This window comes from Elaeis guineensis, chromosome 3 (genome assembly GCF_000442705.2).
Source record: "Elaeis guineensis isolate ETL-2024a chromosome 3, EG11, whole genome shotgun sequence".
In the NCBI taxonomy this organism is placed as follows: domain Eukaryota; kingdom Viridiplantae; phylum Streptophyta; class Magnoliopsida; order Arecales; family Arecaceae; genus Elaeis; species Elaeis guineensis.
The window spans coordinates 121,149,352-121,176,068 of record NC_025995.2 but is presented as its reverse complement, the minus strand read 5'-3'; the positions used below and the strand labels follow the sequence as shown (position 1 = coordinate 121,176,068).

At 38.1% G+C, this 26,717-nt stretch overlaps 1 protein-coding gene across 4 annotated transcripts; it reads left to right on the top strand.

Moving 5' to 3' along the window:
- Window positions 1-9,572: 9,572 nt before the first annotated feature.
- LOC105040468 (protein HEADING DATE 3B) lies at window positions 9,573-24,792 on the top strand. Of its 4 annotated transcripts, XM_073254721.1 has the most exons (6): window positions 9,573-10,957; window positions 12,375-12,494; window positions 14,600-14,680; window positions 15,932-16,917; window positions 23,441-23,492; window positions 23,580-24,792. In XM_073254721.1, the coding sequence occupies exons 1-6, from the start codon at window positions 10,733-10,735 to the stop codon at window positions 24,573-24,575; spliced, it is 2,460 nt and encodes an 819-aa protein (XP_073110822.1). In that variant the 5' UTR covers window positions 9,573-10,732; the 3' UTR covers window positions 24,576-24,792. The 4 variants fall into 4 exon arrangements, with proteins under 4 accessions (XP_073110822.1, XP_010915306.1, XP_073110823.1 ...); XM_010917004.4 differs by lacking the exon at window positions 12,375-12,494 and having other exon boundaries at window positions 9,574-10,957; XM_073254722.1 differs by lacking the exon at window positions 14,600-14,680 and having other exon boundaries at window positions 9,574-10,957.
- The last annotated feature ends 1,925 nt before the right edge of the window (window positions 24,793-26,717 follow it).

Genomic DNA, 26,717 nt, shown 5'->3' with positions numbered 1-26,717 from the left:
CCGACTGCAGGGGTGATCAACATGATCTTCGGACGACTAGACTGGAGGGCAACTTCCGAAGAAGAGTCGGCAAAACGATAATGACTCAACAATGTAATAATATTTTCGAAAGAAGATGTTCGAAGAATTCGGACTCCTCATGATGATACTATTGTTGTCTCGGCAATAATAACAAATTATGATGTAAAAAGAATCTTTGTAGATAATGAAAGTTCAACTGATATTCTGTTTTATTCGATTTTCTTTCGAATGCGACTACCGACTAACCGATTTAGGAGAGTCTCGACGCCATTAGTCGGCTTCACAGGAGATACTGTCACAGTGGCAGGAAAAAGCTCCCTCCCCTTAACTGCTGGAATCGAACCACAACAGAGCACCGTCTTCATAACACTTATAGTAGTTCGAGTACCTTTGGCTTATAACGCCATACTCGGACGATCTGGACTTAACGCTCTGAAAGTAGTGGTTTCAACATACCATTTATTAGTTTGATTTTCGATGAGAAATGAAGTCGAAGAGATGCGTGGAGATCAGCAACTTATCCGATGCTGCTTCATTGTCTCCACCCAAAATAATAAGCCTGAAGACTCTCTGTCTGTCGACAATTAGACTAAAAAGAGAATCAGAAAAGGGGTGAACCAACTGAACACTGGTTTCTATCCCGCTAAAAGAAGAAGATCTCGAGAAAACGGTCCAAATTGGATCGCAACTACCCGACTCAGAGCGGCAACAATTAATAAAATTACTCAGAGCCAACGTCGATATTTTTACTTGATTGACCACCGACATATCCGAGATTCTTTCAGAAGTAATAACTCACCGACTTAACATCAACCCGAACGTTAAGCCAGTGAGACAAAAGAAGCAATCTTTTGCCCCTGAAAGACAAAAGATCATTAATGAAAAAGTCGACAAGCTCCTCGCAACAGGCTTCATCAGAGAAGCTACATATCCCGATTGGTCCGCCAATATGGTAATGGTGAGAAAAGCCAATAAAAAATGGAGAATCTGCATCGACTATATGGATTTGAATGAGGCTTGTCCGAAGGACAGCTTTTCATTGTCGAAAATTGATCAACTGGTTGATGCGACTTCAGATCATCGACTTCTGAGTTTCATGGATGCCTTCGTTCGATATAATCAAATCTGGATGTACCAGAAAATGAGGAGCACATTGCTTTTGTAACTGTAAAGGCATATACTGCTACAAAGTAATATCTTTCGATTTGAAAAATACCAAATCTACTTATCAACGGCTCGTCAATAAGATCTTTAAAGTCCAGATTGGATGAAATATGGAGATGTACGTGGACAACATGCTGGTGAATAGTCCTTAAACTTTAGATCATGTTCGAAATCTGGAAGAAGTCTTTGACATGCTTCGACGACATTAGATGAAGTTAAACCCAACCAAGTATGCATTTGGGATAACCTCCAAAAAATTCTTTGGATTTCTTGTTTTACAATGAAGAATCGAGGTTAATCTCAAAAAAATAAAAACCATCATCAATATGAAGTACCCGAGCTCAAAGAAAGAGATACAGCAACTCAACGGAATGATCGCTACACTCAGTCGATTTATTTTTAGATCGGTCGAGAGATGCTTGCTATTCTTCAAAACTTTATGACAGACAAAAGACTTTTTATGATCGGATGAATGTCGACAGTCCTTCAAAAATTTGAAAAAATACTTAGCTTCTCTACCTTTGCTAACAAAATTGAAGATCGGAGAGATATTGTATCTCTATTTAACGACTTCAATAGAAGCGGTTAGTTCGGTGCTCGTCCCGGAGGATGAAAATCGAATCCATCGACCGATCTACTACACCAGTAAAGTACTTCACAATATCAAAGTCCGATACTCAAGAGCGAAAAAAATGATCTACGCTCTAATCATATCGGCCCAATGACTTCGTCCGTACTTTCAAGCACATCCAATTATGATCTTGACAGATCAGTCATTGAAGATGATCTTACATCGACCTGATACGTCAGGTCAGATGGCGAAGTAGGCAGTGAAGCTTGACGAGTTCGACATACAATATCGCTCACGATCGTCCATGAAGGTGCAAGTTCTGATCGACTTCGTCATAGAATGTACAATATCCGATAATAAATCAGAAGATACAAATGATAATACAATAAAGCAGGTTACGACTCTCGAATCCGACCTAAGGTTGACTTAGATATCGATGGAGCATCTAATACACAAGGTAGTGGAGCCGGCCTTATACTCATAAATTTCAAAGGGGTAGTCACTAAATATGCCCTTCGATTCAATTTTAAAGCCTCAAATAATCAAACCGAATATGAAGTACTCTTAACCGGCTTGAAGATAGTCAAAGAGCTTGAGATCGACAGTTTGAAGGTCTTCACCAACTCACAACTGATTGCTAGACAAGTCAAGGATGAATTTGAAGTCTGAAACTCCACTATGATGAAGTACCTTCAAAAGGTGAAAGATACTGCAGCGAGCTTGAAATATTTTGAGATCTTTCATATTTTTAGAATCGAAAATACTCGGACCGACATACTTTCACGATTGGCTACTACCTCTTTCAACTTGTTGGGTCGGACATTCGTTAAATGCCTCAAACAGTCGAGTATCGACAAAGTCGAAAAAGTATTATAGCTCATTATCGAACCAAGCTAAATGGATCCAATCATCCAATACTTGACTGATAGAATTCTTTCAATAGATCCTTTAGAAGCCAAATGACTCCGATGGACGGCCTCTGAATATGTAATAATGAATGGTCATCTCTACAAAAGGTCATTCTTACTTTCCTTGCTAAAGTGTTTGGGACCTACAGATGCCGACTATGCACTTAGAGAAGTACAGGAAGAAAATTCTGAAAATCACTTGGGAGGCAAATCTCTAGTTTATAAAGTCCTGTGATAAAAATACTATTGGCCCACCATGAAGAAAGATGCAGCTGAACTTGTCCAGAGGTTTGAACCATATTAAAAGTATGCAAATATACAATATCAACCGGCTAGTCAGTTGACATCGATTGTAACACCGTGGTCCTTCGCATAATGAGAAATCGACATACTTGATCCTTTTCCCCCTACATCTGGTCAGAAAAAATTCATAGTGATTGCTATTGACTACTTCACCAAATGGATAGAAGTCGAACCTCTGGCCCAAATCATCGAAAATAAAATGAAAGACTTCATTCAGAAATTCATCATTTACAGATTCGGTTTACCGCACACCATCATCACCGACAATGATCGATAATTTGACAATCAAAATTTTAAAAAGTTCTGTATAAAATTTTATATCATACACAAACTCACGTCAGTCGGCCATCCACAATCAAATAGAGAGATGGAGGTAACCAACCGAATAATCTTGTACGGGCTCAAGATTCGACTGAATGAAGCTAAAGACCTCTGGATAAAAAAATTATATCCGATCTTACGGACGTACCGAACAACTCCTCGCATACCGACCGAAGAATCTCTCTTTAATTTAACTTATGGAACAAAAACAATGATCCCGCTCGAGATCGGACTGCCATCAACAAAGATGGAACAATACAGTGAGCCAAGCAATTCTGAATGTCGAAGAGCTGACTTAGATCTCCTTCCAGAACTCTGACAGCAAGCTCAAGTTCGGATGGCTGCATATCGACAAAGAATAGTCTGGTATTATAATGCAAGAGTCAAGCCGAAGGTCTTCCAACCAAGAGATTTGGTCTTAAAAAAAATAGAAATCTCAAAATCTTTAGATCAAGAAAAACTGTCTCTGAATTGGGAAGGACCTTACAGAATATCCGAAACTCTTAGATCGGATGCATATCGGCTAGAAACCCTCGAAGGGTCGGTAATTTTTCAAACATGGAATGCTGACAATCTGAAGATGTATCACCCATAAAGTTGTTGATATATATATTATTTGAAATACAATACAGAAATTTCAGAATCACAAACTTTGATCAAGTTCTATCAACGATCGACTATATGTCGGCTTTTATTGTAAAAGCTGAACTATCGACTGTACTTCTACATAGAGTTTATTTCATCTTTCACTGTAAAAGCTAGAGAATCAACTGCTTCGGTGTCAACAATATTTTGGTTCTCTTGCAAAAACCAACATATCGACCGCAATCTCAAACCGACATCAAATATACAGGCTTTCACTGCAAAAATCATAGTGCCGATTATATCTCGATTTTCAATATCAGCTTTCTACTATAAAAGCTAACTACAGTCGAAAGACTAATATACCGACTTAGTCCTAACTAAGCGAAATGAAATGTCAAAACGATCAAGATCGGATTGAAATTATATCGATATGGCTACAACCAATCGAAGGATATTCGACTTACCATCGATTATCAAAAGATCTGACGTACAAACCCAATCAAGCATCGGGTACAGGATATTCGACTTACCATCATTATCCTAACTTCTATCAAGTACGTCAAAGACTACGCGACTAACAGATATTCTACAAGTTCTACCGAATGATTGGATCATCGATTGATGTACGGTGGCTACTTTACATTGCAGACATTGCAGGCTCAATATTTCAGACAAATAGTTCAAACTTAGAAGAACATGCTTTCATTCATTGTCAAAAAGAAGTTACAAAATTGGATCAAAATCCGATTACAGATATTTGGTTACACAAAAAAGAAAGCAAAATACACTGACTAAGCTTCGTCGCCATTCTTATTCCTTTGCTCTAATGTAGTATCGACAATTTGAACAACTTCAGGCACGGTCGGTGCTTCATCTTAAGTCGGTGCTGCTTCTTCTTTAGCAACTCCATCTTCCGATCTTGAAGGGACGATGCTACTCAAATCAAGATTTGGATATAATTTTTCGATCGCATCTTGACTTTCTTCATACCCGATGCAGTACAAGGCAAAGCCACCTTCGAGGATTTCTTCTTTGAATTCTTTCGAACTCCAAAAATCCTCGATTGCCCGACTCAATGCCTCCCTTGCCGACTCCGCTTCCGTCTTTGTCAAATCAGCATCGGCTCGAGTAGAGGATGACTCTTCTTCAACCAGTGCCAACTTTTTCAGGCTGGCCTGATGACGTCCATGTTCGGCTTCAAGTTTTTTGATACATCCGTCGAAGCCAGTGGATAAAGTGCTTTTTGCTCTTGACCTGTGACTCAAGAGCGAAATAGCCTCACGAGCCGACTTGAGCTCGACCTCCGAGGATGTTAAGTCATCAGTTAATCGAAAAACCTCCTCCTGAAGCTTGGCTTCCCGCTCCGCTGCCGACTTAAGTTGTTCGAGTGCAACCGCTTTCTCGGCATTCGCAGCTGCCACCCTATTCATCCACGACTGATGAAAGTCACTGAACTTTGCGTAATCGATTTCTAAATCGAACATATCGTGAATCAACTACAAACAAAAGATAAGTCAGATAAAAAAAAAAGAAAAAAAAAATTACCCTAAGTATCATCGGGTAAAAGGACGAGAACATCTCGGCCATTTTTCGACTCTTCTGATTCTTTCAATCAACGAGAAGAAGAGTGGCTTGGCACAGTCACTTGGCTAATGTCGGATTGGCTAGGGCCGATTCATCACCAGGCACTTGAAGGTCGAAGTGAACCGTGTGGCCCTCCAACACTGGATCTTCCGTCAAAGTCACTGGAGCTTTCTCCGATCCCTTGTCGGCAGCCCGATGTTCAAAAGTGAGGGGAAGCTTGAACTCGACTGCGCCCCAGCTGAAGGAGCAATTGGCGCAGCCACAGATTGTTCGGATTCTCCTGCCTCGATCCGAACCTCCTCAATTGATGGAACTACCGACGGTACTTTGATAGTTTTCCTTGCCGTCCTTTCTTCGAATGATGCAACAGGGAGCACTGTCGGGGCCGACAGTGCCAGGATCGGCTTAGGAATCGATGCGGATGGAGCATCAGGTTCCTCAGTCGGCGTTGAAGCGATGACTGGAGTTGGTGTCGTTTGAACTTGCATCGAAGTTTGATGCCTCTTCGACGGTCGAGAAGGTCTAGCCTCGGATGTTGTCCTCTTTTTGACAGTGTGCTGATGAATGTCGGCGCTCGATACTCGCACCTTTGGCTGCATGGCTGCAATTATAATAGAAGACAGTACAACTCAACAAGTAAAAGAAAAGTAAAGTTTGAAATAACCGACCGACTATACTATACCTAGACAGGCGATCGAACTAAGGCCGACGTCATAAAGGACTTGTTCGGTCACAAGCTCCTTTTGCATTGGGATCGCTATATCTTTCAGCTGATGGAAGTCCTCCCGATCGCCGACCTCTACTCAGCTGTTGTCGTTGGGACCGGTTCGTGGATCGCCCCAACGGAAAGAAAAACTCCAAGGAAGGATAGAGGAAGCGAAAAAGAATTGATTCTTCCATCCACGAATTGATGATGGAAGATCGGTAATAAAAGAAAGACCTTTTCGGAGGTTGAAGAATAACCATCCTCGGGCCTTCGGATGAGGTCGGAGGATGAAAAAAACTCAAAAAAGAGAAGGACGAGGTTTAGTCTGTAGCAACCGACACAACAAGGCAAAACTAATTATCAATCGGATCGAGCTTGGTGCCAGCTGAGCCGGGCAAAGTCCGTAGTAATCCAAAATATTTCGGATAAATTTTAAAATTAAAAATTAAAAATCTGTCCGAAGATCTTCGACATAAAAGGCCACCTGATCTGAAGGAGTATTCATCCGACTATTGGCCCTGGGGCGAAAAGCTAAAACTGCTCCAAGATACCATACTGTTTCCGGAGCCGTTCGACATTCGACTCTGAAAGTGAAAAAACCTCCTCCTTCAAATTCGATTGGGATTCGTCAGTTGGATTCTCCGACCGATCATCCCGGGAAGGGAAAGTCCTAGCCATAAGAGACAAGACTTTAAAGAAGATAGAGATTCTAAAGGAAAAGGGACTCAAGGAAAGACAGGAACTTGATCTGAAAAAGATGAGAATAACAACCTCAGATGCTGGGGTGATCGTCCGACAGAGTTTCAGCACCAAGAAAGACAAAATGAAAAGTAGAAGTTTGATTGACAGCGACCCTATATATATAGGATCCCTCAACGACCGAGATGAAGGCGATCGAATCAAAGATTTATTAGATGATGACACATGACAATATCTGGATCGACTATTGATCAGACGGTTCGATGCACTTGTCCCAGATCAAGCCACGTCATCCTAATTCATATGAACAGATCCGATCCAATAACATTCAGACATGTGGCACAAATCTACTTATCAGAATCATATCGTCCGACATCGAATCGACTTTCCGAAATGATGTCTGATACTGACAACTGATATCGAATCGATCGATCAGTGTGATAGTTTAAAAATGATCGTACCCTTCAAAATGACAAAGCAGTCGATCGTCCATATCTCAGAGAAAATGGCATCAAAATTGAAGTTCGATGTGATAGAAATAACTCCCTTCATCCAATGTGATGAACCACGTGACAATATACACGTCGGTTCACTTTGGACTTGAGAGTGGGGGGCAACTATTGGGGTAAACCGATCGACCCCCGACTTTGATCATCACTACTCTGACTGCGCATCGGTTAATCATGCGGTTCCGACTCTTCATCGATCGACTGAGCGAACCGCACCGACTTACTGTCGGCTGACCAACTAATGATTCGATTACTATCAATCGACAGCAAACGACTTAGACAGTCGGCATAACAGAACTACTAATCGACGGTCGCTCATAGATTCTACCGACATATAGTCGGTTCTACCGATATATGGCCAGTAATCTGCTCAACATACCATAACCGTCACAAACAGTTATCAACTACGTGTCACGGTTGTTAAAGAGAATTAACACCCCACTAATTCCATATTTATGGTCCGATAATTTAGTGCCATAAAAAGTAGGACCACGTGCTCTACGATTACACCAGAATCATCTATAAAAAGGAGATAAGTGAACAGTACCGGTAAGCCATCTCTAGGTCAGAACTCTACTACTTTCTACATTCAAAAACTACTGTTCACCAACTTTCTTCTCTGACTTAAACATCGAAAGGTCCCCGTCGGACACCAATTCAGTCTGTGTGAACGCTGTCTTGCAGGTGCTCGTTATCGATGACAAGTGATGAAGAGTTGGCTGCAACCAGCAATTTTTGTCCATTTATTTGTAAGACTTTCTTCCTCTTTTCCGAGTCTTTCTCTTCTTCTAAAATGTGGAATCTCTTTCTCTCCATGGTTATAGGCTGTTTCTACTAATATATTGCCTATGATCAGGTGATACACATTTAGTAAATTAATCATCTAACAATCTATATACACATCCAAATATATTGATACAAAATTTTTAAAATATTATATTTATCACAGTACACATCCAGATAATACACACTTAATAGGTTTGTGCTACATATTTTAAATTTCTGTAACATATATCCAATGGCAATCTAACATACATCTCTAAGTAAATCAATACACAACTAGATAAATTAATATGATTTTCAAAATATCATATTCATTAGTATATGTGCATATCATGACAGACATTCGATGGATTTCTAATACATCTATTTTAAGTTTATTTGATATAAACCTAGTAGCAATCTAATACATACCTACAGATAAATTAATATATTGTTTAAAAAAAATATTTTTATCAATATATAGCATATATCCAAGTAATACATACCCGATGAGTTTTTGATATATACTTGTTTGATATATATCGAATAGTGATCTAATACATATTTTCAAAAAAATTAATATATAATTTTAAAATATAATATTCATCCGTATCTAATCTATGGCTATATGATATATACTTGGGATGGATATCTTCACAAGGGAAAGATTTAAATAAGAAAGATCTCGTAGATTGATGGAAAGGAAAGGATGGCTCGACGAGGAAGAAGAGAGTAATATAATATATATATATATATATATTTTTAAGTCACGGGATTGGTGGAATTCATTAGAAAAATCTTATTCATTTTGACCCTTCGGTTTCCATGTTAAAATAGATGCAATAGGGTATCTGGTAAAAAAAATCTTTGCATATGATATTTCCTCATGCATGCACTAGAAAATTTTTGTTTCAAGATAGCTGCATGCGACATTTGACTATATTTTTGTTATCAACAAGATTCAGGCGCGTTTAAAGACAATAACAAACATTGTGTCACAATCATCATTTATTGTTATCCTTGTTTATCCCTTTAGCAGATCCGAGTAAATAAAGATGTAACTTTTAGTTGGATTAGATCCACCATTGAGCTGGTGGATCAATCCAATCACGAAGAAACACACACGACTGCATATGTACCACACCCTTTTTCTTTTTCTCCGATGTCCATTGATCCGACCCATAACCACGCAAGTGCAGTGGTTAAATACGTGACTGTGATTTGCGGAGGGATTCAAAGAAGCAATTTGATCCTCGTTTTACAGCATTTTTTTTTTTCCTTTAAAATAAAGAAACAGACCTCGCCGCCTTACGTGCGTAATGCGGCTACTTTCCGTTTGTATACGGCGTTATCCACGTTCCAGCAATAGGAGCGTAATGGTTTCGCAAATTCCTGTCGCGCCTTTGCCTTGCACCGGTGGATACAGCTGGCAGCGGACCCGCAATGCCCTGCGCTTTTGCGGCCGCTTTCCCTGTACGAACGAGGGCAAACCCCAGTGGAGAAGCAAAATCCTACCTCACCTCCACCATATCTATCTCTCCCAGCCTCCTCCTCCGTTCTCTGGATATTTCCTTTTCTTTTCCACGCTCTTCCCTTCCGCGATCTCGCCCCGCTTCGCCCTTGTCTCTTTCTATCCAGGAAGAAGATTTCATTCCTCGTGCTATCGTTGGTTGCTTCCTCTCGGGAAGATCATCTTTCCTCTCGGGTTTCGATGCTAGTGTTGTTCTCTTGCTGAAAGATCGGACTTTTCGTCAGTTTTCGCTACGGTTCGATCCTTGAGGTCTCGCTGAGATTTTGATAGGAAGATCGGATATATATATTTTCCTTTTCCTCTGCTTAAGATTCTTGTCCCAACGGTTTGGGATTTTTGCTCTCGGTTGGGAAGAAGAGTTCTTGTTCTGGGTTCTTGGAGCGGTTTGGATCTCTTCCCTTCGTCAAACCATCTTTCACCATGGATTTCGATGCTACTATCTTTTCCTGGCTGAAAGGTTGCATTTTCCGCTCAATTTCGTTCCTTGAGGTCTCGCTGTGATTTCGAAGGAAAAGATAATAGTTTGATCTGGGTTTTGTCGCAAGTATCGTGTGGTTCACAATTAGCTGCAATTCCGGCGGGTAACAAGTTTTCCTGTGCCTCTGTTTTAAAGTTCTTGCCGAAGTTTTGAGATTTTTATGTTCATTTGGAGAGCGATCCTTTTTCTGGGGTCTTTACTACGAGAGCTCTGGTTCTTGCCGTCCCCCAGCGGTTTCTGTGAAAAAATTGGATTTTTATCTGGATTACGTAATAAGAATTTTTCGATCAATATAAGCTTCTGTTCTGGTTAGGAAAATGGTTTGCTTGCGCCTCTTAATTCCTTCGGTGAGATTCTTGCCCCCAGGATAGGAAGTTTTGGATTGTTCACTCTTGTCTGGACTCTGTGGAGAAGAATTCCCGTGGTCTTTACTTAAAGAGATCAACTTCTATAGTCTTTCTTTGAATTGAACTAAAGAATTGCTTTCTTGGAATCTGGGATTGGCTGTCGGACATTGGAAATTTGGGGATCTTGCTTCGAGCTTCCTTAATTGATTGATAGGGAATTGTGTTAAGTTTGCCAGAGTTGGGATGATGAAAGTGGGGAAGGAAGAGGAAAAGATCATGAATCCCATGTTTCCAAGGCTTCATGTGAATGATACAGATAAAGGGGGTCCAAGAGCACCTCCTAGGAACAAGATGGCCCTGTATGAACAGCTAAGCATCCCTTCACATAGATTCAATTCTACAGCTGCTTCTGTATTGCCTCTTCCACCACATAATGCCAGCATCCTGGTTTCCACTGCATCAAGCCAGGTCAATTTTCTAATGAACTCTTCTTTCATCCAGTTTGTGGTATGACCTTAGTTTGACATGCTTTCTTGCTTGTTATGATGGTATGCTTTCACTCATATTTATTTTGACCACATTTAATCTTAGACGTCTTGTTTCAGCCTGCAATTCATGGAACAATGTTGCATATGCTAGTTGGCTTTTACCATCAATTAACAAATGCCACCAAATGTTCTCCCATTTTTTACTTTTAGATTCCAAACACAACCAACAGAGGTTGGGGCCTTGATATACAACCACATATTTTGTTTTTGAGCTTGATAAACACCAGTAGTTCTTTATATATATATATATATACACAACCAGATGTTTTGTTTCTATAGAAGTACAAATACATGTCATTAGACAAATGTATGGAGTTCTATATAAGCTTGTGGAAATAATTTAATATAATCAATAAGATTGCGATAGCTCTTGGATTCAAATGTGGTTTTCCATGTAGATGCCTAGATTAAAAAGGAAAAAAAAAGAGGAGATTTCCATATATTTTTTTTTTTTTTTTTTTAAGTTCTGGGTTGTCCAATATTTCTTTGGAAGAAGTGAGGGGCTAGGACAAGAAGACTTATCTCTTCCCTGCCATTTTCCCCCACAAGTTAAAAAAGTGATCAATAAAATGTGCATGAATGTATTAATAGGAACGTTTTCAAAATGTCGAGGTTTGTTAAGTTGTGGTGCAACCACTTTTTTATTTTCTATGACAATGAATTATTGAATGGTGTAAAGTCTTTCTTTCTTTTTTGCTTCTTTTTCTTTCTTTAGACCAAATGACAGGTGCCATGGCAATGGTAAAATGTCACAAATTTGTTACCAGAGATTAGGTGGAAGATAAAAGATCAAGGACAAGGACTGGCTTGGCAGGTTACAAGGCAAGCTTGCTCCCAACTATATGTACTATAGTGCTGCTGATGGGGTGATATGTAGTAATAGGCACAACTGAAAGTTAAATGTGGATGGCATGCTAGGGAAGAAAGGAATATGGGGGATTGACTTCAAGAATTTCTTATATGTATCTTTCATTTTATATTAATGTGTTATTAATCTATTATTTCTATGTTATAGGATGGCTGCTACATGACTAAGTTTTCCAAAGTTTTGTAGCAGTCATGCCATTTAAATTAGAAGCACAGTGGTGATAGTTATACATTAAAGGGACAAAACTTGCAAAGTATTTTAGAGCAGAAAATAGTTAGCAAGAAGGGCAGGGTACTGCCATTTTTTAGGCATTCTGTTTCATTGTTTGGTAAAGTCCTCTTTTAGCATCCTAAACGCAAGCCATATGGCTAAGAGGCTAGGCGACTTCATTTTTCTGTCCCTTTTTTTTTTTCTTTCTGTAATAGATGATTATTTCTAATTCCTCCAAGCCTTCCTTTTATTTGTGCAGGGGGATAGGGGATGGAGGAGAAAACTGGTTATGAATGTTTTCACCACAAAGACAGAAATTAGCTTATTTTTGTTCAGTAAAAGAGGGAGAACTGCTCTAAAGTACAAATTATTGGTTGAAGTATATAATTTTCATCTTTAACTTAGTCTCTGGTTCAAGAATTAGCTTTTTGAGGAGTTGCCTTTTCTTGAATGTTGATCCCTTTCTTTTCCAATATCATGTATTTAATTTTAGATTGGACTCTACATTTGGAAACTAGAACATATGATCTTTTTCTGAAAGCAGGCCATAAAGTCATTTTTCTTTATGATGATTTGATCCTCTGATTGAATTGTGCTAAAATGTTAGGAGGTTATATATCCTTTAGGTATGTTCATTTTTAAGGATCCACAACTTTGTTTGGTTTGCAGAGGCTATTGTCAGTACTTCCATGCTTTTAAGAGATTTCAATGGGACTGAGATGAATAGCAAGAGCTCGTAGTAGAGGTATTGAAAGGATGTTCAGTTGAGAAAGAGTTAGCTTTACTTGATTAATAAACTACTTAGAATCAAAATAAGTCCTAGTTTTTAGGTGAGTTAGCATGGGCTGGTTGCTGGAGGGTGCGCATACCTTTCAAAAGATCCTTAGGTCCCATAGAATATGGAATAAGAGAGTACCTTTTGTTATTTGCAACAAAAAGTGGAAACATGAATAGCATTAGCAAGGACAAAAGCAGTAAAGATGGAGCCAAAAGGCGCAATCTATGTGATGAATATTCCTTTATGGCCTTGTGAATGAGGGACAAAAACAAAAACGTATTGGACCTCAAGGAACCTCACAAGTTTCAAATTTCCTTTTGACAGCCACATTAGTTACAATATTAACCAAATGCAAGATTCCTAAATGGGGTTTTAGTGGAGCAAGGAAATGATTTTTTTGACATTAATATGGAGACAACATCACAACTTCCTTTATAACCCATTGAAGGTTTCTTACCGTCAGGTAAGCGAAAATGAACTCTTCAAGTAAGGAATGGGAAATAATTGTTTGTATTCAGTGATTGATGATGATAATAATTTTGTAGTCTTTTTAGAGGGTTAAAAAATCCAACTAGTCATAGCAACATTGTTACATGAATTGTCTGCTGAAGCCAAGAAGATAAATATTAAATGAAAGTATGATATCATAACAAGCAATTGAATGTAATAAGAAGGGCATTTTTCATCACAAAAAGACCTAGATTAAAAATAATAGAAGGTATTGTATTGACTTCTAAGTACTTCACTGAAAGGTGCAAGATGGGAAAAAGAAGCTTAAAATAGTCAAAGCGGAGTCAGTTATGTAGCCATGGTCTTGCTTTCTCTCTCGAGATAAATAAGTTACGAAAGAGTTGAGATATGGTGATACCCTCATTCTTCTCTTCGGACTGCTTGAGCTTGTTTTTCATCTTGGAACCTACATAACTGCCGGTTCTTTTGTTTTTCTTTCTTCATTCATGCGTGAAAGAAGTCCTGATCTTGTTCTCCACATGAATGACTTTCTATATTTCACCTCTTCTTTGAATCCAGAAATGATTAACTTTCAAGTGTGGAGTCCATATAAATATGCTGTCACCTCTCCTTTTTCCTTTTGTCTTTTTAAGACTCAAGGAAGAATCCTTCTATAAAGGAAGAGGGGAGATGGCTGGCCACTTTATGATCTTCATGTAATTCTTAGATGGCCCTATACAGTATGATTTTCCTTTCTACATTCTTCCAATGTTTGCTGACACGAGAGAAATTGTAGTTGCTCGATTTTCATTTTTGTTTTTACTTAAGAGTACATGTAATTGTCTTAAAGTAAGAAGGATTTTACATGTTCATGAGAACATAATTACTGGAGCTCTTGAATAGCATCTTTTGTTTTCTAACTTGTTAAAAGTTAGTTTCTAATTAAGGAAGTACACTTATAGAGTCTTGAGGAGTCCTAAACTTAGGATTGGCTTTAAAAATCTTTATGCTGTTGTAGTATTGACTAGGAGGTCTTAGGCATATCTCTCAGTTTTCTGATCCTTGTATATGGAGCTTTATAAAATACTTAGTTCTTGTCATATTTTGTAAGTTCGAAATAATTGAGAAGTTCTCATCCTCGATCTTCACTCTCCCTATTCTATTTTCTCTATTTCTTTTGCTCTTATTTTTCTTTCATTCTTGTTTTCTTCTGTAAAATGAAAATGTGAATTTAATTTTTCTTCTCTTTAAAACAGAACCTTTCATTTTCAATTGCTTTCTTGATCCAATTTGATATGAAATCAAAGATACTCAAAAGGAATTGGTGTGCCAACAAGGTGCTTTTTCTTCATCACGTTCCTATATGCATTTACCTTTTTCTTTATCTGGTGTCCTCAATTGAATACATATTATCTGCAATAAAAGTTGGCCTACAATGTCATCTTTGTGTGATTCCATTCAAACTTTATGCTGTTTTTTCCTTTAATTAGTAGATATAGGGCTTTAGTATGGTTATATAGACTCATTTCCTTTTCACCTTTACTTAAACCATACTTCAAGTCCTTTGCCTTCTTACTTTTTAAAAGATAATCTTGATGGTCTTAGGTAGTTGTATACAGTTCTCATTGCTAACATCTCATTGTTGTCTACCCTTTGCTTCTTTCTTGGCTTCATCATTTTAATATTTTGCATCACTTAAAATCGTCTTTCTGTAAAATTCAAAAGCAATCATTGGTGGATCTTTCCATCCAGCTAAGAAGCCCATGCTACATAGTTTATTGGGCTGATGATTCAGTGCACATAAGAGTTAAATGAGTAACTATGGTTATCTTTGCTCCAAAGAATCCTCAGTTATTACATGATGTCAGCCCCTGACTTGATTTTCTGTGGCTATAAATTGATGATGCATTGTTGTGGGAAAGGTAAACTTAAATGCTCTTGCATTATATCTTGCCTCCCATTTGTTCCCTATATTTGTTAATTTTCTTTTATCTGGCAAGGCCATTTTGGCTTCAATACTTTAGCTGGAAGAGGGCATGCTATCAAAACATTGAAATATCAGCTTACAATGTTCAGGTGTGAGTTGAAGAGTGATTGAAACAGTTAAGATTTCACGATTTCATATGACTCCCAACTTCCAATTCTATCATCTCTTAACAGTCCTTGCTCTTTCAGTTAAAATTATTCTTTGACCATTGCTCATTATGGGTACGCTCCTTGCCCGAGAACACTTTACATGTGACTTTCCACTTATTCCTGACACAACAATCTGCTGCACTTTGCCATCTTGCTTGTATGGAAAGTTTCTTGTATTTCATATTGTGCACCTTTTCGCTCGTCGATGGTCTCTCTCTCTCTGAGTTTTAGTAACTAGTCTCCATCCTAGCCTGATGCACTATCATTTCTAATACTAAATTTTACCTTTTGTCTTCTCATAAACCCCCACCCCTCCCACTCGCTCTGTGTTGGATGAAGTTAAGCCAGTTTATTGGGGACATACCTGATCACAGAAAGTTGTTCGTTTGCTTCATCTATTATTCATTCCATTCATCTGCTGTTCTGATGCTGACAAAATATGTTGGCTATAGGAATGTGGTCACGAGAGGAGTGTCTCATCTCCATATTATACACCTTCTGATGCACCTGTGCATAACTTTAGGAAGGTTCATTCACATTCATCAAATGGAAAGATCCCTCCTGCTACAATTAGGAAATTCAAGAGACCTGCTAGGCATGGGAATCAAAGATCTTCACATGCTGCATCTTCAATTGCTGACTGCAATTTGCTCCATCCTCATGATGTCTATGATAGGAAGAATTCTAGTGAGGAAGACGATGATTTCAGGGTTCCTACGTTCATTCATTCTGAGTTTGCTAAATGCTCAAGCAAGAATATGCTTGTGAAGGAGATGCAAAAATCATCTGCCTCTGGTGTAAAGGAGCCAGCAGAAAGTTACTCTTGCACCGTCAGTTCATCTGCCCAGTTGTCAAATTTTTATGACAAGCCCTTGGAGCAAAAAAGTGCTTGTGTTGCAAATTCAAGAAAACATGAAACTAACCATAGTGAGAAAGAGCATCGAGAAACTAGAGGAATTAAAGAACAGACAGAAGAATTTGCTTTCCACCCAGAAAATGGAGAGAAGATTTCAGAACCTTCAGTTTTTTCCAAGGCATTTTTAGATCATGAATGCATAAGAATCAGAAATGCTATTGATAAAACATGCTCAGGAAATACTGAAAGAAGTCAAGAATCTTCTGATAATGGTTGTCTGGGTGAACTCAGATGCTTGGAAAGCAGAGATGTTATGGAAAATGGGGATGCTAGGCTGAGAAGTGGATGCTGTTCTAAGTCATCACCTAGAAATAGTCACAGGGATGCAAATATGGCTGATAACTGCTACCTGAAACTAGGTGACAAGGCAGGTGTGTCACTGGAATTGGGGGATGGAGACAGAAATGGTGAAATGTCTGATACGTCGATGGACTCTATCGCAGGCTTGAATATTTCTCTTGATGAAGTTGTGGGAGTAATCGGTCCAAAACAATTCTGGACAGTGAGAACAGCTATAATCAAGTAAGTACCATGCAGTTGCTTGCCAACTACATTACAATATCATCCAGCTTCTACTCTCCTTATCTCATGATGATGGTTTCTTCTTATTGAGAGATCTTTAATATAATTTGTCTCTTTGCTGAAGTTGCTTAACATTGTAGTTCTTCTTTTGTGGTCGCATGTGGGCAGTGTGTGTTCTTTTAACACTTCACCTTTTGGCTATTTTAAACAACTTAATTTCTTTATGCCCAACAACTTATCATCCACCTAAATAATTATGTCACTTTACATTATGAGGCCAGAATCTGTATGTTAATGTATGCTTTTCACTGTTTGAGTTATTCTGCTGCATAATTTAATCATGGTACTGGTTTACGTGACAAACTACTGATGCTATCGGTGCAATGTTTTGATGCATTATTGTATTCAGGGAAAAGATGGAGACATGCTTATCTCTAGCATTATTTGAGGGATATGTGTACAAGCATAAAAAGAAGATTAAGAATAAAGAGATTAAGGATAAGAACCATCCATTCATATCCTTATTGAAGCGGAATAAGAATAGAAACAATCCGTTAATGTCCTTATTAAAGCTGAATGTGCTCCTTTTTAAGTATGGATGTTAGTTGATGAAGTCAAGAAAACAAATTACAACAGCTGAAATATTTAAGTGTCCAGACAAGATTATGAGGAAACAATTGTTTTTGGCTTTCATGCATAAAATTGGCATACAATGACATTGGAATGCAAGGACTGAGATAAGTGGATGTCACACAAGCAAAATTGGGGTATACACTCCCTTATGGAATCCACCATGAAAGGAAAGAGCAAGAAGCCAGCACCTCTTAAAATAAAATCGGTACTTACCATAGGTTAATTTCATTTGCATAGTTTTGTTACATAAATAGGACATTCCCCCGTGAAAAATTAATGATAGATTTATGATGAAATTACTAAGTAATCATTTGAAGTTTCCAAGGGACAATTCCACAAGTACCTATATATCCAACTATTAGTGACATCCTGAGTTTCTAACGGGCACTTTCACGAGTACCTGTAGATCCAACCACCCACCAGAGTACATTAATGATAAGCAAAATGAGAGTGGGCTTCTCTTATGGGCTTCTTCTTGGGCCTTATCCATGGGCACTCGGGTGTCATTCTTCTTAAGTTGGAGGGATTGCACTGGAGTTCATGTGTCTTCTTCATCTCCATAGTATGGTAAAAGATCTACATTGAAAATGGTTGAAATGTAATAATCTCCCAGTAGCATCTCCCCAATTCTTTTGAGAACTTTGAATGGTCCATCAGCTCTTGGCATGATCTTGCCATGATGACCCAATGGGAAGTCTTTGCAAAGTTGGATCCTTACTAAATTCCCTTTGTTGAAGGCCACAGGCTTTCTATGCTTGTTGGTGGTGTCTTGATACTTTTGATTGTGCTTCACAATTTGGGTTTGCACCTGTTCATGAAAATGTTGGATGTGCTTAGCTTGTTCTTTTGCATTTCCACTAAAATGTTGTCATAGGAACAAGAGCCAGGTTTAATGCGCTACTAGGATTTCACCCACTTGAAAAGGACTAATACTGGTAGTTTGGCTAGATGATCAATGATAGGCTAACTCAGGTTGAGCCAAGGCTAGATTCCATTAACAAATATGTTTTTTACCCATCACATTCCTCAAAAGATTACACAAATTTCAATTAGCGGCCACTTTTTGACCATCCATTCAAGGGTGATGCAAGGGGCTAAATTGGAGAGGGGTGCTAGGCTTCCTTGAAAGTGTATCAAGAATGATCAACAAATTTGGGATCACAATCGAAAGTAGTTTTCTTTGGTATGCCATGAATTTTGACAATCTCTTGAAGGTAAACGTCGCCCACATGAGAAGCACCCAAAGTTTTGTTACAAGGTAAATATGAGCCACATTGGAAAAGCAATCAATAACCATCATGATAGAATTTTTGTTTCTTTGAGTGTGGGATAAGTTGAAAACGTTTTCTTGGTTCAGATCCTCCCAAGGAGCATCTGGAATTAGTAGTGGAGCATGGAGATCTGTATTTTGAGCACAAGCTTTGGCTATGTGACAAGTCCTACACCTCTTGATGTATGCACCATCTTGAGGCGTATGTTACCAATAATTTTTTTTGGAGAACCCCGATTTCGTTCCTTTAATAGCGTCCATCAAGTTCACCTTTATGAGCTTCTTTGGTAATAGCGTGGCATGGTCAACATTCTAGAATACACAGAAGATTGGTTTTTAAAGAGATAGGCATTATGATGAATGAAGTGAGAATAAGGAATTTTAGAGCATTTCTCCCAAATTTTGTTAAAATATGAATCATCATTGTATAACTTTTCGAGTACTTCAAACCTAAGACTTTCGCCTTGCATGACAAGCAACAAGGCCAGTTTTGCTCAATGCATCCATCACTTGATTTTGTATGTGGGCCTTATGCTTGATATAAAAAGTGTAGGTTTCGAGGACGTCTATCTATCTTGTATGCCTAATATTGAGTTTATGATGGCCATTTATGAATTTCAAGGCTTCTTGATCCAAAAAGAGAACATACTCCTTAAATATGAGGTAGTGGCTTCAATGACCCAAAGCTCAGATGATAACATAAAACTTTTTATACTAGGTGTACTAATTTCATGGGAATTATTTAATTTTTCACTGAACATGGTGATGTTTTTATATTTTTGGCTACACATGGCATCAATTCCCCCATTTGAAGCATCACAATCCACCGAACATCATTGAAATCTAGAAGAGCTAGAACAGGAGCCTTTGCCATTTCTTTTTAATAACTTCTAAGCTTTTTTGGCGTCCTTAGTCAATTCATGGTAGCCACCTCTCAAGCATTCAGTGATAGAAGCAATAATGGTTCCAAGGCCTTTGATGAAGCAGTGGTAGAAGAGTAGCAAGACCATAAAAACTTTGAAATATCATGTGGAGTAGGCATGAGCTAACAAGAAATATCAACTTTGGAAGAGTCCATCTTGATGCCTCAGGCCAAGACAACCAAGCTTAAAAGGACTAACCTATTTGTCAAGAATTTACTCTTCTTTAAAATTAGTGTACATTTTTTTTTTTTTAATCTCGGGACTTTGAAAACTTGATGCAGTTGCTTTATGTTCTCCTCAATATTTTTGCTATAGATTAATATGATCAAAACAAATATTAAGGTACCGGCCAAATAAGGTCTGAAAATGTGGTTCATGAGTCGAATAAGAGTGCTCGGAGCATTTGACAGCCCAAATGACATCACCATCCATTCATTAAGGACATCCTGAGTCGTGAGCTGTTTTCAATTCATCATCAGGCTTTATTTGGATTTGGTGGTAGTCACTTATAAAATCAAAAAAAAAGGCATCCAAGTGTCAAGGCTCCTGCCAAGGGCATTTACTAAGGCATTTACTAAGGCCATCTGTGCAACAAGAGTCTGAAAGAGATGACAGCAAAAATAAGCTGCTCCTGCTGATGCTAGCAAGAAACAATAATTTAAAGCTTCTTGGAATCAACATTATTTTTTATTATAAATGGACCAATTTTAAGTTGGAATAAACATCTTGAAAAGTTCATGTTTATCAGGAAAAAAGAAAAGGAGAAATTGTTTGTGCATTGGATGCAGATGCTGAAATGACAAACTGCCCCTTGCATTAGAAGTATAACAAAGGCAAAGCAAATCAATAGCAGGTCTTTGTAAGGTCTTAGCTACCTGGTCTGCCTAGTATACCCATAGGGTTATAAGAAGCTATCGATTATAGTATCAGACGGCAACCTTTGTACCTATAGGTAAGTTCAATAAAGTACTCAGTGGGGTGGTTGATGTTGCTCTGCACAGGCGATTTGGTGAATCTTTTCTTTGGTGACTGACAAAACATTTCTTTTCTAATTTGAAGGAAATTTTTAACAAATGTTAAAATAATAAAGAAATCATGTCGTTCAAATTCAGCATTGTTATGAACCCATAACGAAGGGGCTTATATGCACTTGTTTATTAGTCCACCACCTTGTTGACTTCTCTTTTCATCATTGATATTTAGTTGGATTCCTCTATTCCCACACCAGGTAATTTGAAGTTTCTATTGAAACTGATTTTTTTCAGCTAAAAGCAAGCCAAAACTGACCACAACGTGCTTTTACACTATTTTGCTCGAAATGAATTTTGGATTCTAACTTTAATCAGTGTTAGGTAGTAGTGTAATTTTGGGGTCAGTTGTTCCATTTTACAATAATGCTCATAGGCAGTCAAATTTGGCTAGAATTGATTCTCTCCTTTTTCTTTCCCTTTCTTTTCTTTTTTAAATTAAGGAACTTGGAGGTGATAAATCTAGCAATTCATAAGAATTTTATTTTATTCAAGCATATAGTTTTTATGTTTTTAGAGAATTGGAAGCATTGATGGGTTTTACTCCGATAAAGTTCACAAGAAGGTTGGTTGTTTTTTAGATGTGAGAGATTATATTGGGTTGTAAGTAGGTTTCTATTTTGTTGAAACAGTGGAAGGAAAATGAGATATTCAGAGTAAATTAAGCCCAAAGAGATGCACAAGGAGTCAAGGATTGAACTTTGAGTTGAACAGTTTTGAGCTCAAATATATACATGTTTAGATGAAATAATTGGAGCCTTGGTTATATTTTTGTACTTAAAAGTTTTTCTCTGTTAATGCTTGGTTCTTGATTAGATGATATCATGTCAAATTTGTATCGTAGTGCAGCATGTTTCGTGCATTCTACTTTCATAGACATTTGCATGATTTCCTTAGATAATTATATTGTTATCATATGGTTATATGATATATTACACTCTGAATTGATAAGTTATGTGATTTAGAATTTTTCAAGTTTGGGCTTCAACCTGATAACACTGAAACTGTACATCCAAAGACATGATATGATATAGCATAAAATTCTTTAATATATGTTTTCTTGCCTTTTTTTTTGAAGTTTTTGGCTGAGACTCCAAAGCTCAAGTTAGAACTGCCAAAATTGATACTAAATTGGTCTGGCCGAAACCAAAACTTGGAACCTTTGAAGAAGTATACAAGCACATAAGGTCTGTTATCACTCGATATTGTTGTTTGGAAAATAAAGAGGCTGCATTTGATCATGGTGGAGATGATGATATTGGTGGTAATAATACTAGAAATTGAGAAGTTGAAATCACTCAATTAGCTGATCAACATTCATAGGAACAGACAGATTTACGAACAAGTATTCAGAGGCCATTTGCAGAAGCAGGTTATACACCCATTTGGGGACTTGCTGGGAGTTATTACTTTTAATCATTCTTTTAATATTGTCATTTGGTTTTTAGACATGTGAAATATGATGAAACCTTTGTTTTTTCAGAATATGGATCATTTGGTGGTGTCTGCTGAAAGCAGAAATCCATGCTAAAGGAGAGCATTGAATAATATCACTAAATTTGATAGAAAAGGAAGACTGAAATAAATAAGATGCAAGTAGTAAAAATAAAGGAATTTGAATGTTGCCATTTACTGCTTATAACTGTGGGAATTGCATTTAATCTATGGGCGAACCATTAGCTTTTTTTTCGATTGATTTGATTGGTGATATGGTTCAACCTCCAAATTTTTTTTAGCTTGCTTTTATACATTTTTTTGGACAAAGAAGAGGATAGAGAAAATATGTAGCGGATTAGGAGCCAACTGAGAGCATAGGGACAAGCGTTTATGTTATAAAATCATGGAAACTGCCTTTTACTAAGGTCAGTATGTTCCTAACATTATGGGCCAGAGGCTATTTGCAAGTTGTGACTTAATGCTTCCAGATGTGCCATGTGTAGTATGTTACTCCTATTCTCATGTGCTTGTCTGGTTTAAGTTGCACCATTTTCCTTGATTATTTTCCTTAATAGATTATCTTGTGTCTGCGGAATGGATGTCCCACTTGGTTGAACTTCATCAAATGACAGCTCCGAATGGTGTCTTCCTGCAAAGAAGAAAGTAGACATGGGAAATTAAGAGATCCCCTGAACCTACAACACTTAAGCATATAAAAATGCAATATCAAATCATCACACTTGTCTATGAATTAGTTCTTGGCACATCCTATGTGCCAATGGTCTTGCATTAAGAATCAGTAAATCATGTTGAAATCATATGGCACTAATGCTTCTAGCTCTACAACTTTCTCCCACTGCCTTCCAACATTCCTATCTGCACCTAGACAAGCCCCTCCAATACTTCTTCTCGAGCTTGAATCTGCCACCTTTTTTTCCCATTCACTCACTGACATTTCGTAACATATCGTGCTTCAGTTACAAATCAATGGTTGATTTGCACCGCACCTTATTTTGGACTTTAGACAAATCTCAGTTAATTACTTTAAATGGTGGTAGTAATAATGGTGCATTATTCTCTGCCGTTTCTTTACAATAGCAAATTGTCAGGTGTATATGCCAGGAAATGCCTGTGAAAAGTTTACTGTTGTTGAAATACGGTAACGATAAGTGTCTTACCTTTTGGGTTTGAAGTTTCTTTTGTGATCAACAAACACCTCTTGTTTGTTGCAGCCAACAGAGGATTTTTGCATTACAATTGTTTGAGCTGCATAGATTGATAAAGGTTAGTGGGTATCAACAATATCACATGACTAGAAATTGTATTCATAGTACACAATGTAAACTAGCGAATCTGGTTCTTGTCAAACAGGTTCAGAAGTTACTCGCTGCATCACCACATCTACTTCTTGGTGACAATCATGGTTCGAACAATTCTATGTTAGAATTGCCTACAAAGAACCTACCTGCGGAGTCCAATGTAGAATTGCAACCACTGACAGAACAGAAAGATAATGTTCAGGAACAGAACCAGAACATCAAGTGCCCCACAGAGAAAAGGGGAGTTCATCCATCCCCTTCTCCTGATGGTGGCCTTAGCAAGGAACTTGATCAGCTTCCAAGCAGTGAACCTTGCTCTGGAAAACCACCAGCTGTCCCTGTGGCTCCTGATAACTCACCAGGTCCTTGGTGTTTCCAACCGCCTGCAAATCAGTGGTTGGTTCCTGTCATGTCGCCTACAGAAGGGCTTATCTACAAACCATACAGTGGGTTTTGTCCTCCATCGGCTGGTTTCATGGCCCCTATTTATGGAGGTTGTGGCCCTATGCAGCTTCAAGTTGGTGGAGATTTCATGAACCAAGCTTATGGTGTCCCAGCAACTCATCAGCAACTAAACATGGGGACTCCTTTTAGGTCACCTGGAGTTGCTCTGAACTACTTCCCAGCACCTTATGGCCTTCCAGTTGTTAACCCAGTTATCCCTACTTCAGTTGTTGAACAGGTGAGCCCTTTGACCAGGCCTATGGAGCAGACCGAACAGCACTCACAGAGTTCATGTAACATGTTGAATCTAAAGAATGAAGCTTTTGGAGGCTGTTCTTGGAAGTTGAATGCGTCTAAAGATTGCGAGTTGCAGGGAAGCACAGCAAGCAGTCCTTGTGAGAGGGTTCAAGGGGAAGGGAGAGATGCACTAGATCATCCTGTAGCCCCACTTACAAAGCGTTCAAGACAGCTGTTACGATCTAATGAGAGCGACTATCAGACTCATGTGATTAAGGTTGTACCCCACAATGCAAGCTCTGCCACAGAGTCTGCAGCACGAATCTTCCGGTCAATACAGGAAGAGAGGCGACAACTTGACATATAACACATTTGTGCTTCTCCAGAGCACACTTAATGGATTTTACGAGCCAATATAGTCATGGGCGTAGATGTAGTTAATTTGGTGTCTCGTCACATTCAGATTGGGTGTTTTGTTTATAGGAGCCAAAATTTTGGTTGTGGATCCTCTTTTATGTTGTCTATATGTAATTTAAATAAATATATATATGTATGTCGGAAACATATGGAACTGTTGTTTTGTAGCTTTTTTCTTCAGGATGATATGCAGTGCATGTAAAAAATCCTGTACTAATTTTCCAATATATGCTATCACAAATACGAGTGAAATTAATCTCAAATATATAATGAGGCTTGGTGAATGTAATTGATTCCTGCTGTATACCAAATTGTTTTAGCTCTGGCTATGAGGAATATCAATGTGCTTATGCGGTACAATTGGAATATTTAAGTTTTAGGCTGGCGTCTTTCTGATTTGCCTTGGAAGATAAAGGTTTTGCAAATGAGGAAAATGAAAAATTGTGCATTGTCACATGATATGAACTCCATAGGAGGGGATAGGATGCTGAGAGTTTTGCCTCGACTCATACCAAAATTGTGTAAACAAATTGCTGATGGTTGAATGATAATGAGTTAGTACAGCTGGGAGGGAATCTGTAGCGTGAAATAAACATGAAACCTGCTATGAAACTGCGATACAGAATCTAATATTAACAATGGATTGAGCCATTAACCGTTTAATGTTGATTCGGCGAATTGCTTAAAGGTTTGGAATGTATATGGGTTATACGTTATTATATGTTTTATCATCCTCACCATCTTGGAACTCCGGGTATGGCTTCTACTTCTGTCCTTGGGAACCTGTATTGTTTGCTGGCGACCAGGGATGGAACGCTGAAGCTCTCCAAACCTTTAGAGCGACCAAAGTCTTAGGTGCATCCATGCTCAGGGGTTTAATGAGGAAAAGGGAAAAGATCATCTAGAAAATTATTTGTTGTCATCTCTGCAGTCTTAATAGTTGACTTCTATTGTGTTTTCTTATCAATAAATTACGAGGTAGGTGATAGGAATTTTGCAATCGTGTTTTGGGCCTTGATTTTCGGAATACTCTTTGTTTCTCCCTGTGGCAAGAGATAATCAGAGGTGACACACCTCAGTGACTTGTTCATAGGCTTAAGAAGCAAAAGCATAATTTTGCCTTTAAAAAAAAAAAAAAGAAAAAGTTATTTTTAACATTCGAATATAACATTAATGGAAAGGAAATGATTCGCCGATAATTTGGATAACAGCACATTATCGTTTGACTTAAAAGCATGATGTTCTGTACCAGTCCGAACCAATCCGATATATTCCATACCATATCGTATCGATGGAGAACCGATCTGATTCAGATTAGATTTTCGAAAAATAGTCTGAACGAAATCGAATCAGACAAGTCAGTACAGTATCGGCTCAAACGGTCCGATATCGGACGGTTCTGTCCGATTCAACCTGATTTTTTTTTTGGTGCTATTAGATGGATTTTTTTTTATTTTTTAATATTCAATACAGTATGGTTGATATGATACCATACCGACCGACAATCGGTATGAATTTCGATACTGAATCTACGAACCTTGCTTAAAAATTTTGAACCCTATGTCTGTTAAGCTATGATTTTACACAGGTAAACATGGACCAATTTTAAAATTTTAATTTCTAATTAAAGTGCTCTCTCTCTCTCTCTCTCTCTCTCTCTCTCTCTCTCTCTCTCTATATATATATATATATATATATATATATATATTTTTTTTTTTTTTTTTTTTTTTTTTTCAAACAACAAAAATCGGTCACAGAATTGTGGTACACTCCCATGCCTGACATCTCTATGCATGAGCTCCAACAGCTCTAGTGTGATTCGAGACATAAAATCCATGCTTCTGGAGCCTGCTTTCAAGTTTTCTTTCCATAGTTCTCCTTATTAGGAATTTTGAGGAAATTATGTATTTGAACCCTCTAAAACAGGAATCATTTCCTTATGGAGGGTGACATATTATTATTGCCACACTCGAGAAGAGGCAATTATGCTGCTGATAATCAAGGAAAAATAGCCTCTCTTATGTTGCTGAATGGTTCATAAGCAGATTTCATTTGCAACCCTGTATTATGAAAATCCTCATAACAGACTCCA

Bases quoted from the DNA above. Each gene is read 5' to 3' on its own strand.
- LOC105040468 (XM_073254721.1), top strand. From the start codon at position 10,733: ATGATGAAAGTGGGGAAGGAAGAGGAAAAGATCATGAATCCCATGTTT. The intron at 12,495-14,599 runs GTATATAATTTT...TCTTTAAAACAG, and splicing joins AGTACAAATTATTGGTTGAA to AACCTTTCATTTTCAATTGC. The intron at 16,918-23,440 runs GTAAGTACCATG...TGTTTGTTGCAG, and splicing joins GTGAGAACAGCTATAATCAA to CCAACAGAGGATTTTTGCAT.